At 37.0% G+C, this 17,403-nt stretch overlaps 1 protein-coding gene across 1 annotated transcript in view; it reads left to right on the top strand.

The window, feature by feature from the left end:
- The window catches only part of ryr3 (ryanodine receptor 3), a 375,337-nt gene that overhangs the window by 63,460 nt on the left and 294,474 nt on the right, over positions 1–17,403 (top strand). The window contains 7 exon segments of the mRNA XM_059955616.1: positions 4,292–4,342; positions 6,142–6,156; positions 12,251–12,325; positions 15,594–15,672; positions 15,974–16,086; positions 16,178–16,277; positions 16,522–16,615. Of these exon segments, the coding sequence (XP_059811599.1) occupies positions 4,292–4,342; positions 6,142–6,156; positions 12,251–12,325; positions 15,594–15,672; positions 15,974–16,086; positions 16,178–16,277; positions 16,522–16,615 (527 nt within the window).

Raw genomic sequence — 17,403 nt, 5'->3', positions numbered from 1 at the left:
TCCTGTCCTGGGCCCAGCGCGCAAGTGCAATTGCAGAGAATGCACTGCAGCATCTCTACATCCTTAGGAGTTTGCAGAGATTCGGCTTGACACCCAAAACTTTGACAAACTTCTATAGATGTGTAATGAAGAGTATATTCATGAGCTTTATCACAGCCTTGTATGGAAGCACCAATGCCCTTGAATGGAAAATTCTATAAAAAGTAGTGGATATGACCCAGTCCATCACAAATAAAGCCCTCCCAACCATTGAACACATTTCCATGAAACACTGTCGCAGGAAAGCAATATCCAGAATCAGGGATTCCCACTGCCCAGGACATATTCATTTCTCATTGCTGCCATCAGGAAGAATGCACAAGAATTTTAGGACTCACACCATCAGGTTTAGGAACAGTTACTACCTCTCAAACATCAGGCTCTTGAACAAAGGTGATAATTTCACTCAACTTCACTTGCCCCATCATTGAAATGTTCCCACAAGCAATGGACTCATTTTCAAAGACTTTTCATCTCATGTTTTCAATATTTGTTTACTTATTTATATTATTGTTTCTTCTTTTTGCATTTGCACAGTTTGTTGTCTTTTGCAATCTGGTTGAAAGCCATTTTGGCTGTGTTACGTATCCCGTAACTGGATTAACTTACCAGCAAAGATAGAGAGGTCTGTTGAAGTCTGTTGTCACTATTTTCAAACGTTTTATTCGTAAAGGGACACAAAAGTAGGGTTAATACATACATTCAGATAGGGCACATTGTCAACACTCAATCTAAAGCGTGGGTATATTAATAATCATCATTATTAAATGAGCTCTGCTGATGTCTAGGGGTTAATAGATTGTCCGTTGGAAATATAAAAGTCACTCTGAAAGTCTGCCGGCCTCAGCCCGTTGGAAATCGCTGGGTTTTTCGTGGGGCGACCGAGAGAGAGAGAGATTGGGGGGGAGAAGAGAAAGAACTTGCCAAGTCTCGATGAATCTTCCGTGAAATCGGGGGAGCGTTGGTTCCCTCTCCCCAATAGTAGTTAAAAGCAGTTTCCTGTGATTCCAGCCACAGATTCCAATCCCGGAATCTAACGCACGTGGCTTCCTTCAGAATGGCTTCCCGCTGCTGCGGGATCACTCTCTCGTGTCTTCTGGGTGCGTCTGAGGGCTGTCCCCCTGAGACTCTCCTTTATACTTCCTCACGGGGTCGCAGGTGTCAGTCAGGTTGGGATGATGCACTCTCTCTCTCTCTCAACCAGCCCACCTTGCCCGAGGGCTTTTCACGTGGTCTCCATGAGACAATAGTCGCTGTTGTCTTTATTCTGTATCGCTGGTGGTACCTGCAATTTGGCACGTCTCTCTCTCTCTCTCTCTGACTGGGTCTACTGACCCCCCCCCCCCCCCTTCAACGGGTGCTCTTGCGATTCTCACAAAGGAGGGGGCTGAGATCATAACAGCAGTCGTTCATTGATTCTGTTATTGTTACTTTTCTATAGAAATGTTGAGTATGTCCACAAAAAATGAATCTTAGGGTTGTATATGGTGACACATATATATACGTTGATAATAAAATTCACTTTGTACTTTGTATTTTGATGCAGTTGGTCAGGACATTCTTGATGGTACTCCTGTAAAAATTGGTTAGAATAGTGGTGGGGTGGGGGAGTCCTCACTTGCCTCAAGCTCCTCAGGGAGTAGAGGCACTGCTGTGTTTTCTTGACCAAAGAGGCAGTGTTGATGGACCTGGTGAGCTCGTCCATTACGTGCACGCGTAGAAAGCTGGCACTCCTAACTCTCCCCATGGATGAGCTACTGATGTGCATTGAGGAGTGGTCAGCCTGCACCTACCTAAGATACTCCTAAAGCACCTCCTGAGTATGTTCAGTCTTTACCTGCAACTAACCAACTCATTCCAGTTTTCTGTGACACTAAGTTTTAAAAATGATTTTGTGATCTAATGTGCGTAAGATATGAATTGCATTATTCGTTCCCACTTCTTTACTGGATTGTGTAAATGTTCGCAAAAGTGCAGTGTAGTCACTGGAGAAAATGTTGATTTACTTGTCTTCTTATTTCAGTTTACTTTACATCTGGGAGCTGCTGCAGCTGATTCAAGCCCTTTTTGCTTATGGGCTGAAAATGCATTTCTGCTGATGTAGATATGGTCCTTGGTTCATTTTTGGTTTGTCAGATATGTTTAAAACAATCTATCCATAGCAGTAATTCTGTTCTAGGAACAAGACACCATCTAATATGATTTTGGTTAGCAAATACATTTTTGGAAGCTTTTACTGTGTTATAATGGAATTGATTTTCTAGCCGACTTACTTACTAAGCCTATTTACCATTACTTTAATTTAATCGAACCCAGCAGTGTGACTTTAGCAAATGATTTAAGAACTGCTTATCACCAAGTCGAAAGGAAGTTGGTAAAATGTTAATCATAAATTTTATCATGAAAGCTTTTTTTGTCTGTTTGTAAGTGAACTAAAAATATTAGTCTCCCAAAATGTTTTTATTTCATTTTGTTATTACAAAACACCTAAATTGTTAATCTTGTTATACTTCTTTTTTAAAGATGCACTGTTTCAGATTAAGTGTATCAACTCAGTAATTTCTTGCCTTTCTTGGGGCTTTTAAGGTTACATATCCTCTGTATGAAAATGAAAACTGGAAGTCCTGCTCTTGTGGCTCGATGTATGAGTGGTCACTTCCATCATAATCCACCTTGTATATATTTATTAAATATTGAAGGTCCTGTTAATTTTCACTGGGATTATCCTGAGTTTATGTTTAATTGTGCATTATGGGGATGCAGTTTCTGATGTTATCATTTGTTGCCTGTAAAGACAAATATGTAAATGTTTTATAAATAAGTATTTCTTGTTCAGTGGCGAATACAAATTATATGAAGTGCAACCTTCTGCAATGAGAGTTGCAGAATATTGGCAGATTATTTCAAGGCAAACCCTCACAAATTGCATCTCTTAGTAGATTTTTTTAATTTAAAGGCATTAATGGTACGTAATCTAATGTCACATTTGCATTTGTCATTGGGACTTGGCAATTTGAATGGCAATTAAAAATGTGCTTCAATAACTTCCAAGGTCTAATGGTTTAGTGGAATTTTAAATGTGACATGACAACTGGCTTTTATTGAGTAATTTCTCTGGAACATCATATACTTCCTTGACATTGTGTGGCATGATAATTGAACTACAATGAATTCTGATACACCTCCCCTAAAGAATAAAGCTCTTCTCAGAAGTTTGTTGACAAAAGCTGTAGATTATGGTTGGATTTTGCAACATTGTGTTTGATATATTGATCTCCTGCTTTCAAGAAGTCTAAATTCTGAAGAAGTTTGTGTTCAAGGCAGGTTATAACCAACCAGTACATCTGCACACCAACCTTTGTCTTTCACAAACACCTTCAATTATCATTTTTATATACTGAGTCAACCTAACCAAGATCATAATGTGAAGAGAAAACCTGTCTAATTACAGTACTTTAGATGCATAACTTAATTTATTTTATTGTGTGGAATAGTTGCCATGATGTTGAAGTGATGTGCATGGTAGTGGTAAAATGCTGTTGCAGAAAGTAAAATGCAGTATCAATGCCAACGGGATCCATGCATGGGAACATTAATATAAATCATATTGAACCTATTGCCTGCTAATTAAGGTGGCATGGCATTAGAGGCATGTTAATTCTGCCTACATTCCCAACCAATATAGATACCACATCTAGAAAGACCAGAGGGCTAGAATAAAGACTATGAATGCTAGAAGCCTACACGTTCATCAGAATGTTAAAGAAACACATTATGGGTCTAGATGAGGTCCAGGTCTCAAAAAAGATAATTAGATCAAACTATATCATGATACATCAATCATATCTTTTTCACTTTGATTCCTGGTGAGAGAGTAGTGCTTACAAGATCTGCTCATAGTTTAGAATATTTTGTAGAGTTCTCCATTTTACATTTGCAGACTGCTTTAATTTGTACAAAGTAAAAATTCATTCTTAAAGAACAATGTTGATTTTATTTTATTATATTACTACATTTTATTACATAATACTATCATGTAACTTGGCTTAGTTACAATTTACATCAGAAACAAAAATCACAAAATTTCTACTTACAACATATAAAAAGGATTATCTTTTAATTACACAGTTTACACTAATCTTTTTTTACACCTGGTACATAATGCCATCTTCGACTGTAGGTCCTTATGGTAACATCATTGACCAGCAGGACACAGCTAAAGATTTCTTTGTTTTGTTTTTATTGCATTAAGGGCTCTATCAAAAGAAGTTCCATCAGTGCCAAGAAGAAAAAATCTCTGAGGGTAACTATCGTTGCTCTGATATTTCTATAAAGAGGAAAAATACAGTTTAGATTAAGTAGTACCAGTAATTGGTACGGCTACAAATAAAAACCACTACAATCATTATTTATCATGTGCATTCAATATTTTTCCAATTGGGAGCAAAATTTGCTGAATTTAACAAAAAGAGCTGCAGAGAGCCATTATAGCCATATCTGACTGAGCTGTGTATGACTGTCAAAGAATAAATCAGACTGATTTGTGCAACAGAGTCTACTAGTGATAAATAGGGATAAGAAGATTTTGTTAGTTTGCAGCAGCTATCAGATCAAATTGGTGAACAACTATAAATAACAGCTTCTAATATTATTGGATGTTTGTGACTTTATTAGCATTCTACATTACTTTAACAGTTATCAGTATAGGTAATTATTTCACATGGAATAATTAGACTTGTATCATTCCTTGTCACATGCTTGGTGCATCTCCAAGTACAAATCCAGGACAAATTGCTTTTAGAATTGGTATCATGTTACTAAGTAAGCAAAAACAGCAGACAATTTAAAAGTGCCATATAAAATAAATGACAAGGTACTAAGTTTAGTGATTACCGTTAGGTGAGCAAGTTGATTTGAAAAATCATGAGTTTTGAATGGACACTTGGATTTTTTACAACTGTCTCAGTAGGAATCTAGTTTGACTTTTTATTCAAAGTTTAACATATCTGGCCATTATCATGCTAAATTTGTGCCTCGTGTTTACGTTTGCAAGTGAAAACACCATCTAAAAGATAGTTATACAGTTAACAGTTCATGAAAAACAACTTTACTAATGTATTTAGAATCTTCACCCATAATTTAAACATTAAAATTTACACATTAGCATTGTTACGCAAGAAAATTAATGCAAAGTTAGAACTATATATAAAGTAATCCTTAAAAGTTTGATTTTGTGGCATCCCATTAAAATGATTGCAAATTGAAATAAAAAGGTTAATTGTACTATTTTCCTAAACCGTGGTGTTATTTTTCCAAAATAGACATGGTAAATCGAGAAATTCGATTTGTCATTCAATTATTTTTGGAATTTTATACTTTGTTCCTATACCTTAAAAAATCTCTGTTATATTTCACTTAAAAATTGCCAATATACTCTTATCAGGCTGTATTTAAAATTACCCACCAGTGATACTGCTGTAGAGTCTTAGTTTTGAGTCACTTAGCTCTTCAACTTGTGAGAGTAGTCCAATCATGCTAACCACACTTAGTTCCAAAGTCTAACTACACAATAATATAACATAAGTATGTTCTGTTTTTCTAACTTTAAATCAGAGGATAATTTTAACTGCAGAACTAAGAAGACAGATTGTGGAACAAATGCATAAGGTTTGTTCTTCATAATTCTCAGTAAACTATTAGAAGATCAATGTGACACTAATATGTTCCCACAAGGATTTCCTGATGAAATCTCAATTCAATTTACATTCAGATTAAAATCTTGCTTTCAAGGAGCTGACTGTACTTATAAGACAAGGTGTACAAGTTTGACACAAAATAAAATGATATATTGATGTTTAATATAAGTTGGAAGGCAGAATCCAGATTCAAATGTACCTTTAATAGCTATCTTTTCAATTTTTACACTTAAATAATCCATTTTGTTTTAAAATTATATACACTTCAATATTAAAGTCTCCATGTAATGGGTGAGCTATTTGAAATGCTTACACATTTTTCACACAGTTGATTTGATGCAGAATGCAAAAACAGGCGTAATAATGTTAATCCATGTTATTTGCTTTCATCTTTTCTGCTTTCCAGAGATTTATGATAAAGGTAAGTTAATTTGCCTTTTCAGCTCATGGTCCATTGAAAAATAATACTAGTTACCAGACTGCTGTGTTAGCACTTAGTGCTAAAATCCTGTACTTTTGCCAACTGGCACTATCAGTCCTGATTGAAATCCATTTATAATGTTAGCAAACATAGGTAGTGATTATTGTAATTAAAAACACTCGAGTTCTAAACCTTCCTCTATCTTTTCAGTAAACATGCTACACATAACTTGCATAGCTATAATCAATTATATAGATTGCAATTGGAAACAAAATAAAAGCATCAATTCAAAACTACTGTCAATATAGATTAATATTGAGGCAAAACAAATTTACTGCACAATACAAAGGACATGTAGACAGAAATCTAAATTTTTTAGGGAGTAAAGTATTAAAAATAAGTTAGAGTTAATAGTTCAATTTACTCAAATTTGCTGTTGGGCTACAAATAAAAGGGAAACTCTCAGGAGCAGTGCCAATCTTACTCTGATATATCATCCACTTGTTTCTTAGTGCAAACTGGATGTTTCCATTTCTCCAATCATAGTGCCTGCTGTACTCAATATTCCACTTCCTTGAAATGCAGTGACATCCTTATTAATGCATTATACTCATTGATTACATAACATTCTACTTCTCATCATTTCATTGAGGATTGGATAAAGGTGTAATGCCAGAGAATTCACAGAAATCTAATAATTATTCACCATAATGGAATTAGAATGCTCTCAACAAACTATGGTCAGCTAGTGTTTCTAATATAAATTTTAATGAAATCCCTACTAGACTCATAGAACTATAGAACAGTACAGCACAGAAACAGGCCCTTTGACCTTGCTGGTAAAGAATGGCATCAAATCAGTAGAAAGATGTGGAAGGCTCGGAAGATGTAGAACCCTTGTGGGTTGAGTTAAGAAACTGCAAGGGTAAAACGACCCTGATGGAGGTTATATACAGGTCTCCCAACAGTCGTTAGATGTGGAGCACAGATTACAATGGGAATTAGAAAAGGTATGTCTAAAGGGCAATGTTAGGAAAGTCATTGGAGATTTCAACTTTGAGAAAATCAGGTTGGTAATGGATCGCAAGAGAATGAATTTGTTGAATGTCTTTTGCGATGGCTTTTTAGAGCGGTTTGTCATAGAGCCAACTAAGGGGATTAGTTATACTGGATTGAGTGTTATGAATGAACCAGTGGCGATTAGGGAGCTTAAGGTAAAATAACCTTTAGGAGACAATGATCACAATATAATTGAGTTCAACTTGAAATTTGATAGGGAGAAAGTAAAGTCTGAAGTAGCAGTATTTCAGTGGAGAAAAGGAAATTACAGTGGGATGAGAGAGGAGTAGGCCTAAGTAGATTGGAAGGAGATAGGGGTGACAACTGAGCAGCAATGGTGTGAGTTTCTGGGAACAATGAGGAATGTACAGGATAGATATATTCCAAAAATTAAGAAATACTCAAATGGCAAAACAATACAACTGTGGCTGAGAAGAGAAGTCAAAGCTAATTTAAGAGAGGGCATACGATAAAGCAAAAATTAGTGGAAGATAGAAGATTGGGAAGCTTTTAAAAACCTACAGAAAGCAACTGAAAGAATCATTAGGAGGTGTGGTGATATCACATGGCATGTGTAAGAACGTGATTGGAAAGAGCTATGAGCATGAGCAGAACTGACAGAATGATTGAGAATCTTGTAGGTTAAGATGTGGTTGTTGTTTGCTGTTGTAAATAAAGTTCTAGTTATGTCCTTCCCGAATATGTGTCTTTATGAGTAACCCACGGTACGTATAAAGAACACAACATGGTGTCAGAAGTAGGTCTGGAAGAATAATTTATTTTGCTAACGCGAGAGAAGCAAAGATAATCGAAAAAGAGCGCCAACTTTTCTGTTGTTTGCTAGCAGCTTAAAGAATGGAAGTTTTGCAACCCCCTTCGATGCTTCAGCTGACTGGAAATGTAACTGAAAACTGGAAAAGATTTAAACAGTGTTTTGAAATTTATTTATCGGCGATAGGAGCAGATAATAAAACAGAGAAAATGAAAATTGCAATTCTACTCCACATGATTGGGGATGACACAATTGAAGTATATAACCATTTTACTTTTGAAAATGGAGATAGTTTGAATCTAAAAGCAATAATCAACAAGTTTGAAGTGTTTTGTATACTGAAGCACAATGTGACGTATGAACGGTACAAATTCTTTACATGCAAGCACAATGCTCGTCAAACGATTGATTAATTTGATACAGAATTGAGAATTCTCAGTAAAACATGTGAGTTTGCAGAGCTTACAGACTCTCTCATTAAAGACAGACTCGTTTGCAGCATTCGGGATAATGGTCTGAGAGAAAGATTGGAATTTGGAAAAAGCTGTGGCACTCTGTGAATCTTCGGAGACCGTAATGTTGCAGGCTAAAGAGCTTTTTATCGAGAATGACAGCATAGACTCTGTAAAGTGGGAACATATTAGAAAAAATAATGAAGTGACAACAAAACCGACGGAGAGCAAGACGTCACCTGAAAGAAAAAAACTTTGTGATCATTGTGGGCGATAGCACCAACCTAAAATCTGTCCAGTATATTGGAAAAAATGCAACATCAGTGGTAAGATTAATCATTTTTCATGCAGTTGCAGAAGTAGAAACAAAATAAAACAAGTAAATGCAGTGCTTGAAAATGAACGTGAGAAGTTTTATATAGAGGTGCTTTGTGAAAACAAAGTAAGAATGACTGGACTACTTTGTGAAAACAAAGTAAGAATGACTGGACTATTCCAATGCAAGTGAACCAAATCAATATTCTGTTTCAACTGGATACTGGAGCACAAGTAAATGTTTTTGCAGAATCTGAGTTTAATGCATTAAAGCCAAGACCAAAGTTACATCAGACAAATGTAAAAGTGACTGGGTATTCAGGTGCAGACATTCCAATTAAAGGAAAAGTATCACACAACAATATGGTTCACATGCTTTCATTTGTGATCGTGCCTAAGAATGTACAGTCAATACTTGGTTTATCTGCAAGTATTAATTCAAAAGATTGAATTTGGTGAAAAGAGCTTTGTCCTGGACAGTGACACAGAGTCAGAATACAGTGACTGGATGAAAGAGTATGAGGACTTTTTCAAAGGGCTTGGTTGTCTTCCAGGAGAACACACAATTAAAATTGACAACACAGTGCCACCCATAGTACATCCATGTAGAAAAGTGCCTTTTGCATTACGTGATCAACTGAAAATAGAGCTTGACAGAATGGAACGGTTAGGAGTCATACAAAAAATTGATGAATCGACTGAATGGGTCAATTTGCTTGTTATTGATAAGAAAAATGGAAAACTGAGGGTTTGCTTAGATCCAAATGCCTTGAATCGAGCCATTTCAAATGGCCTACTCATGAAGAAATTATGTCACAGTTTGCTAATGCAAAGTACTTTAGTAAATTAGATGTATCCTCTGGATTCTGGCAACTTAAACTAGATGAACTGAGTTCTAAGTTGTGTACCTTTAACACTCCTTTTGCCAGATACCGTTTTCTTAGGCTTCCATTTGGAATTGCATGAGCTCCTGAAGTGTACGATAAAACTATTCACATGTGATATGAGCACATTGAAGCTGTAGATACTTCCATGGACGATATTATTGTTTGGGGATCATCTAAACAAGAGCATGATGCCAGACTTGGACAAGTCTTTGAGGCAACTCGCAAGGCAAACCTGAAATTGAATAAAGACAAATGTCAGCTAGGAGTAACTGAACTTACCTTTGTGGGTAATATCATCAGCAAAGAGGGTGTGTGTCCTGATCCATTGAAGATTTCTGCTTTTGAGAATATGCCAAGACCTCAATGTAAAAAGGATGTTCAAAGGTTTAAGGGAATGGTCAACTACATGGGAAAATTCATACCCAATCATTTGGAACAGTTTGCTCCATTGAGGCAGCTAACAGAAAAGAAAAATGAATGGAGCTGGAATCATGAACAGGAGAAGGCATGGCAAAATCTCAAGAAAGTGCTCATCGAAGAACCTGTGTTGAAATTCTGTGATGCTGAGAGATTCATCAAAATCTCATGTGATGCATCTCAACCAGGCTTAGGGGCAGTATTACTGCAAAAACATAAGGAATGGCTACCAGTAGCATATGCATCTCGTGTATTACCCAATCCAGAAACAAGGTATGCCCAAATTGAAAAAGAATTGCTCAGCATTATGTTTGCTTGTTAGAGATTTCATCAGTTTGTGTCAGGGCAATCTATTGATGTTGAAATCGATCATAAGCCTTTGATTGCATTATTTAACAAACCTTTAAGCGACTGTCAAATTGCAAAGATATGCGTTGAAAGTATCATACACACCTGGAAAATTCATGTACATGGCTGACACACTTTCCAGAGCTGTGGATCCAACAACAAAAGACAGTCACAGGAATGTTATTGATGTTCAGGTATTTATTGATATGGTCATAGAAACTGTACCTGTTGCTCCCAAAAAGTTGGAACAGCTGTGTCTTGAGACAGAGAAGGACAAAATTCTCAATCAGGTAATACAAATGGTGATGGATGGATGACCAGATAATACAATAGTATCATTAAATATACACTTAGGTAGGTACATGCAGGTGCAGGGTATAGACATGGACCAAATGCAGGAAATTGGGACAAGTTGAGTGGGTACATGAACTTGTTGGGCCATATTCATGCTGTATTGTTCCATGACTATGGCTCTAACAAGGTCAGTACATACAGAGATAGCGACAGGTACTACAAAGGATCTTTAGAAAGCTACGAGACAAAAAACAGAGAGTAGAGTTAAATGGGATCATGGGAGAATTATCAAGAGAAGGAGACCATTTGGTTCATTCTGTTACATGAGAAAGAGCTGCTGCTTGGAAGTGAAGGATGCACGACCAACAATGTCTTCTCCAACCCATCCCACCTTCCAATGTTTGGTTAATCACCTGCTGGCCATAGCTCAAACAAATCTAACCATTCAGCAGCTGATTAAACTATGCCTTTCCAAAGTAGGTTTATATTGTTTTCTTAAAGTGGATTCCAATAATTTGCCTACAATGGAAGTTATGCCAATTGGCCTGAAATTCATACCTTTTTAAGCATTTAGGCTTAACAGTTACCCATCAGTTAAAATTAACTTACTGAATGTGCCATAGGAATCCTCTGTGTATTATGCATTTACAATAACTAAGTTAAATTGGGTCAATTAAAATCTCCTTCTGTTGCTGTCTCAGTGCTTTTGCACTTATCAGGAATGTTTATAAATTTGCCCTTCACTCTCCCTTGAGAAGGGTAACTTCCATCAATCTATTTGCCTGATTTTTGTTACTTATTTCAATTTATGCAGCCCCCTTTATGATCTGCATGTAATATCTTTCCTTCACACATCACTTACATTTTTGATCAATATTGCCATTAGCCTCCCTCTATTTTGATCAGCTTCTATATTTCACCTAAAATCAATGTTACCATAAAAGCTGTCTATCATTGCTTATCAATATCCTCTAGTTACCTTCCTTATTTTCAAATCTAATACTGAAACATTAATAAACAGAATACTGCCTTACAATAAATCATGACAACCACTCTAAATCTGAGAACTAAACACATTACAAATACTATGCATCGGTAGAGAAATTACATTTACTTGGTGTATTTGCACAAAAATTAAGTCTGAATTGGAAAAATGGTGTGGTTTTGCTCTATTATGATGAGCAATTTTGGTAACTAGTATTTTTTTGCTGGATTGTTAGTTGAAAATTAACAACTTTGAACATTAATAGTTTGTGATTTTTTAACGCTGATTTTTGTCACTGTTGTTTCATTCCACTGCAGTTCTTGAGGTTTTGTTTTTAATAACTGACTAAATTTGTTGAGTTTCTTTTAACACCATCATTTACAGCAGATTACCCTACTGTTTACTGCACCTGGAATGGTTGTTCAAAATGTCAATTTATCATCTGACCTATTGTTTTCATGGAATTCAACAGAAGATTTTTAGCTGAGGTGGCTCACATTTGATGGTTTAAATCTCTGGCAACGTTAATATTTCTTGAAAATTAATATTCTCTCATTATTTTTAGGCAGCTCAAGGGGGTGGACACCGAACCCTTCTTTATGGTCATGCTATTCTTCTCCGGCATGCATATAGTGGAATGGTGAGTACAGTATAGGGATTAAATGCCATAGATGAGGTTAACAGGAAAAATATTGTTGAAACAGAGCAATGCCTTGCAAGTTGGAATGGGCATGTGTCACAATACCTGCAAATGAATTAGAGTCACATTCAAGTTCCTTTTCCTGACTACTTAGAAAATAAAAATGAGAAATGGGAAATAGAAGTCCAGCTAGCATCTTATCAACTGTGAACTGAGACAGGAAGGGAAGGCGTAGCAGAAGTTGGATTAAATTAAAGAAGATCAACGATCTTAAAATTTCAGACTGAGAATGGGAATCATTGGAGCAAAGAAAATGAGACAAACACGAGGAAATCTGCAGATGCTGGAAATTCAAACAACACACACAAAATGCTGGTGGAACACAGCAGACCAGGCAGCATCTATAAGGAGAAGCACTGTTGACATTTCGGGCCAAGACCCTTCGTCAGGACTAACTGTGAAAGGAAAGATAGTAAGAGATTTGAAAGTAGTGGGGGGAGGGGGAATTGCAAAATGATAGGAGAAGACTGGAGGGGGTGGGATGAAGCTAAGAGCTGGAAAGGTGGTTGGTGAAAGTGATACAGAGCTGGAGAAGGAAAAGGATCATGGGATGAGAGGCCTTGGGAGAAAGAAAGGGGGGAGGGGAAGCTCCAGAGAGAGATGGAGAACAGGCAGAGTGATGGGCAGAGAGAGCGAAGAAAAGCAAACAACTAAATATGTCAGGGATGGGGTAAGAAGTGGAGGAGGGGCATTAACGGAAGTTAGAGAAGTCAATGTTCATGTCATCAGGTTGGAGGCTACCCAGCCGGTATATAAGGTGTTGTTCCTCCAACCTGAGTTTGGATTCATTTTGACAGTAGAGGAGGCCATGGATATACATGTCAGAATGGGAATGGGACGTGGAATTAAAATGTGTGGCCACTGGGAGATCCTGCTTTCTCTGGCGGACAGAGCATAGGTGTTCAGCAAAACGGTCTCCCAGTCTGCGTCGGGTCACCAATATATAAAAGGCTACACCGGGAGCACTGGATGCAGTATACCACACAAGCTGACTCACAGGTGAAGTGTCTTCTCACCTGGAAGGACTGTCTGGAGCCCTGAATGGTGGTGAGGGAGGAAGTGTAAGGGCAGGTGTAGCACTTGTCGGAAATGGACCAGGTAAATTTGAGGGCAGGGTGAAAGTTGGAGGCAAAGTTAATGAAGTCAACGTGCTCAGCATGCGTGCAGGAGGCAGCACCAATGCAGTCATCGATGTAGCGAAGGAAAAGAGGGGGACGGATACCCATATAGACTTGGAACATAGACTGTTCCAGAAAGCCAACAAAAAGGCAGGCATAACTGGGACCCATGCGGGTGCCCATGGCTACACCCTTGGTTTGGAGGAAGTGGGAGGAGCCAAAGGAGAAATTATTAAGAGTAAGAACTAATTCTGCTAGACAGAGGAGAGTGATGGTAGAGTGGAATTAGTTAGGTCTGGAATCCAAAAAGAAGCGAAGAGCTTTGAGACCGTCTGGGTGGAAAATGAGACACTCTCCTTTGTATACTTTGAAATTGCCTATTTCAAAATGGTTCTGAAACTTGTTAAAAATACAATTGCATGTAATATGAAATGATTTAGTATATAAAATCACATCTGCAAAATCTGAGCCATTGTGTGAGTTTATATACTAAGCCATTTCATATTGCATACACTTGGTGAAATTACTGTGATGAAACTATCAGTGTTGTCTGCCAATATGCTATTGTGCCATCAGGAATTTCTATCAGTGCTGCTTCATAAAGAGTATTGTTTTACATACATCTATAGAATATTTTGAAATAGCTAATAAATTTACAGGAACTTCTTATAATTTTCCAATGTTCTCAATTTAAAATATCCTAAAAAATTTGATTTTCTGTCTGCATTTCACTCAGATAAATATTTACAAACTACAGAAGGTTTCTTAATGATAAAACTGTTTTAGATTTGTGATATTTCAGCTTTAAACTTAATCTTGTCTATGCAGTTATGTTTATTTGAAGTTATATAAAATGTTTATAATGTTAACCTCAAAAATGTTTTTTTTTCCCTGGTTTGCTATCTGTGGAAAGTGATAACAAAACCAATTTATTGAGATCACAGAAAGCTCTGAACTTTATCCCTGACAACACCCAAAAGATGAAGTGCATGCCACATAGATCATTTATTTTCTGTGAGGAATTTTCCTCAACATTAGCAATGTAAACTGTCATCCTGTCTCTGGATGAAATACACAATCATTAGATTTACAAAGGCCTTCTAAGAATGGGCAACAAAAAGCATTCAATAGTATCTGGTCTGGTTCCTGTATCCAGGTCTGGAAAACTGCAACATATAGCACTGTTTGTGGTATAACTGTCCGTTTTCTTCATCCAATATTGTTTTTTCTATATCTGAAACTGCATTCTTAAGTGGTGGACTTAGCAAACAGGGATGAGTACCTTAATGCTATCCTACTGTGGTAAACTACATATACCTGTCTGGACACCACCACCCCCCCCCCCCCCCCCCCCCCGCTGACTACTCCTGTGGCTCCTCCCACAGACCCCTGTATAAAGGTGATTGGAGGCACTGCTCCTCCCTCAGTCTCCAGGATGTTGTGTGGTGGTCTCTTGCTGCTGACTGCTCTCTTCCAGCGAATAAAAGCCTATATCTCCCCTCATGTCTCCGAGAGTTATTGATGGTGCATCACCTACATTATTCATAAGGGTAGTTAGAAAGCACTTTTTTTCCATACAAAAGAAGGTCAAAATCTCCTCCCATGTCTTCCGCAATTCTATCACCTTAAAACGCCAGGCCCATAGAAGGTTTTAAATCCAGAAGACAAGTGTTTTTCTATGTAAGGATATTAAGGAACATGAAAGAAAAAGTGGGGTTAATTTTTAGAACAACAATATTCTCATTGAATACAAGGGATTAAATAGTCTGTTCTAATTCTTTCCAGCATCTGCAAAGTATCATGGTAATATTTCAATGTAAAGTATGCATTCTGATAACTGGAATGTAAAACACTTCAGAGTTTGAAAATCATGAAATATCAAAAATAATATAAGTATGAACCATTCTGGTTAGATTTTTTCACAAGATTATTACTTCTATGTTATATTTTAAGAACATAAGTAAATAAATTAAATATTATGTTTATGACATATAACCATCAGGCTATGTCAGCCATTTATTCAGTTATTGTTAATAATGACGTGAGGGCACATGATTTTTTAAAACTTATTTTAAATTGTTCCTTCATAGTATTTGACTTGTTTGACAACAACAAGGTCGTTGACGGACAAGTTAGCTTTTGATGTTGGTCTGCAGGAAGATTCAAACGGTAAGGGAATATGCTCTTTTATCTTTTATATTTTCTGACAGTACTTTTTATTCTTCTCACTGGTTTAAGGTGAGTCCTAAATACTGAATATTTACTTGTAATGATTTTGTGAAAAATTATATAAGTTATTTCCTCTGTTAAAAATTGCAAAAACAGGTAAACCCTTTTTCCATTGCTTGATAAGACTCCTGTTTCCTTGAAACTACTTTTTTCTGTTCAGCTGGAATAAAGTTGAGTAAAGACTTTTAGGAATTTGTTTTAATAGTGATAATCTTCCTAATCAAACACACCATTTGTTTAGGTGAAGCATGTTGGTGGACTATACATCCTGCTTCCAAACAGCGATCTGAAGGAGAGAAGGTACGAATTGGTGATGACCTTATTCTGGTCAGTGTTTCATCAGAGCGATACTTGGTAAGTATACAACACGTAAGCATGTCACATTGCTGTGTATTTTTTTTGTTCTGGTAACTGTCCACATGATGGTAGCTATGTTCTATTGTAGCATACTTCCATCTCCAATGGCAACATACAAGTAGATGCCTCCTTCATACAGACACTGTGGAATGTCCACCCTATATGTTCAAGCAGTGATGTAGTAGAAGGTGAGCCCTTTACCAATTCGTTTGTAACATAAAGATTATGCTTATGTTCCCTAATTTCATTGTACTAAATTATTTTGCATTTATTTTCTCTCTCTAAGCTATGTATTTGCATTCTGTATTCTTATTTTAAAAATTATGTTTTGTTTTTGGTTTGCTCTAAAGGAGCTACTGAGGGCTTAAGATGGCAGCAAATAAAACACAAGGTAACGTTTGTTAACATATACTCCATTTTCTTCTCTGTAAGGGTTTCTGAATGGTGGCCATGTGCTACGACTTTTCCATGGCCATGATGAATGTCTGACCATCCCACCTGCAAACCAGAGAGAGGAAGAGTATGTGTAAGTTTCAGCACAATCGTTTCAAACACATTTTCAAAATGTTCCTGTTTGCAGTCCTGCTGTTCATGTTATTTTGCTACATTTGCATTCATTTTTATTGTAAAGCACCTGAATGAAAAGCAGTATAATGAAGAAAATGCTCATTCATATTGTTAATTTCCCGAGGGGGGTAATTCTGTAATGTAATTATGTTAAACTAATTTTAAATATTTGAATAGAGCATCTGGTTCTAAGTTTTACAAATTGAGAATAAACTTGATAAGCCAATCTTTAAGTGCAAACATGCATAATGGTCTTCTGTGCAGATGCTTCTGTGGTCTCTTAAGCAGATACTGAATAGAAGGCATATAATGTCACCAGAAAGGAACAACCTTTTGTGTGCAGGTTCCAAGGCAATTATCAAATATTGCCATTTGCTCCGGTTTTCAAGTACTACATCTGGAATTTTCAGTCACTGCAGTGAGTAACATCTTTTCAAGCCATTTAAAATAGCTAGGGATCTTTAGACCTGGCAAACTTGGGCCTCCACGCTGCCCAGTGAGTGAGTGTAGCAGCTGGAAGCTCTATTGTCTCAGGAAATAGGGCTGCTGGGTACGGCTGCAGGTAAAGCTGAAACACAGGGCCCTAACAGCACACACAAAATGCTGGAGGAACTCAGCAGGCCCACCAGCATTTTGTGTGTGTTGCTTGCTTTTCCAGCATCTGTTGGTTTCTCTTGTTTGTGATTTGATTACTACACGGGGCCCTAAGGCTACTCTTCCCTACCATTCTCCTGGCTTTTATACAGC

The sequence above is a fragment of the Hypanus sabinus genome, chromosome 2 (genome assembly GCF_030144855.1).
Source record: "Hypanus sabinus isolate sHypSab1 chromosome 2, sHypSab1.hap1, whole genome shotgun sequence".
NCBI lineage: Eukaryota > Metazoa > Chordata > Chondrichthyes > Myliobatiformes > Dasyatidae > Hypanus > Hypanus sabinus.
The sequence above is the reverse complement of the archived record's forward strand: the minus strand, read 5'-3'. Positions and strand labels throughout refer to the sequence as shown.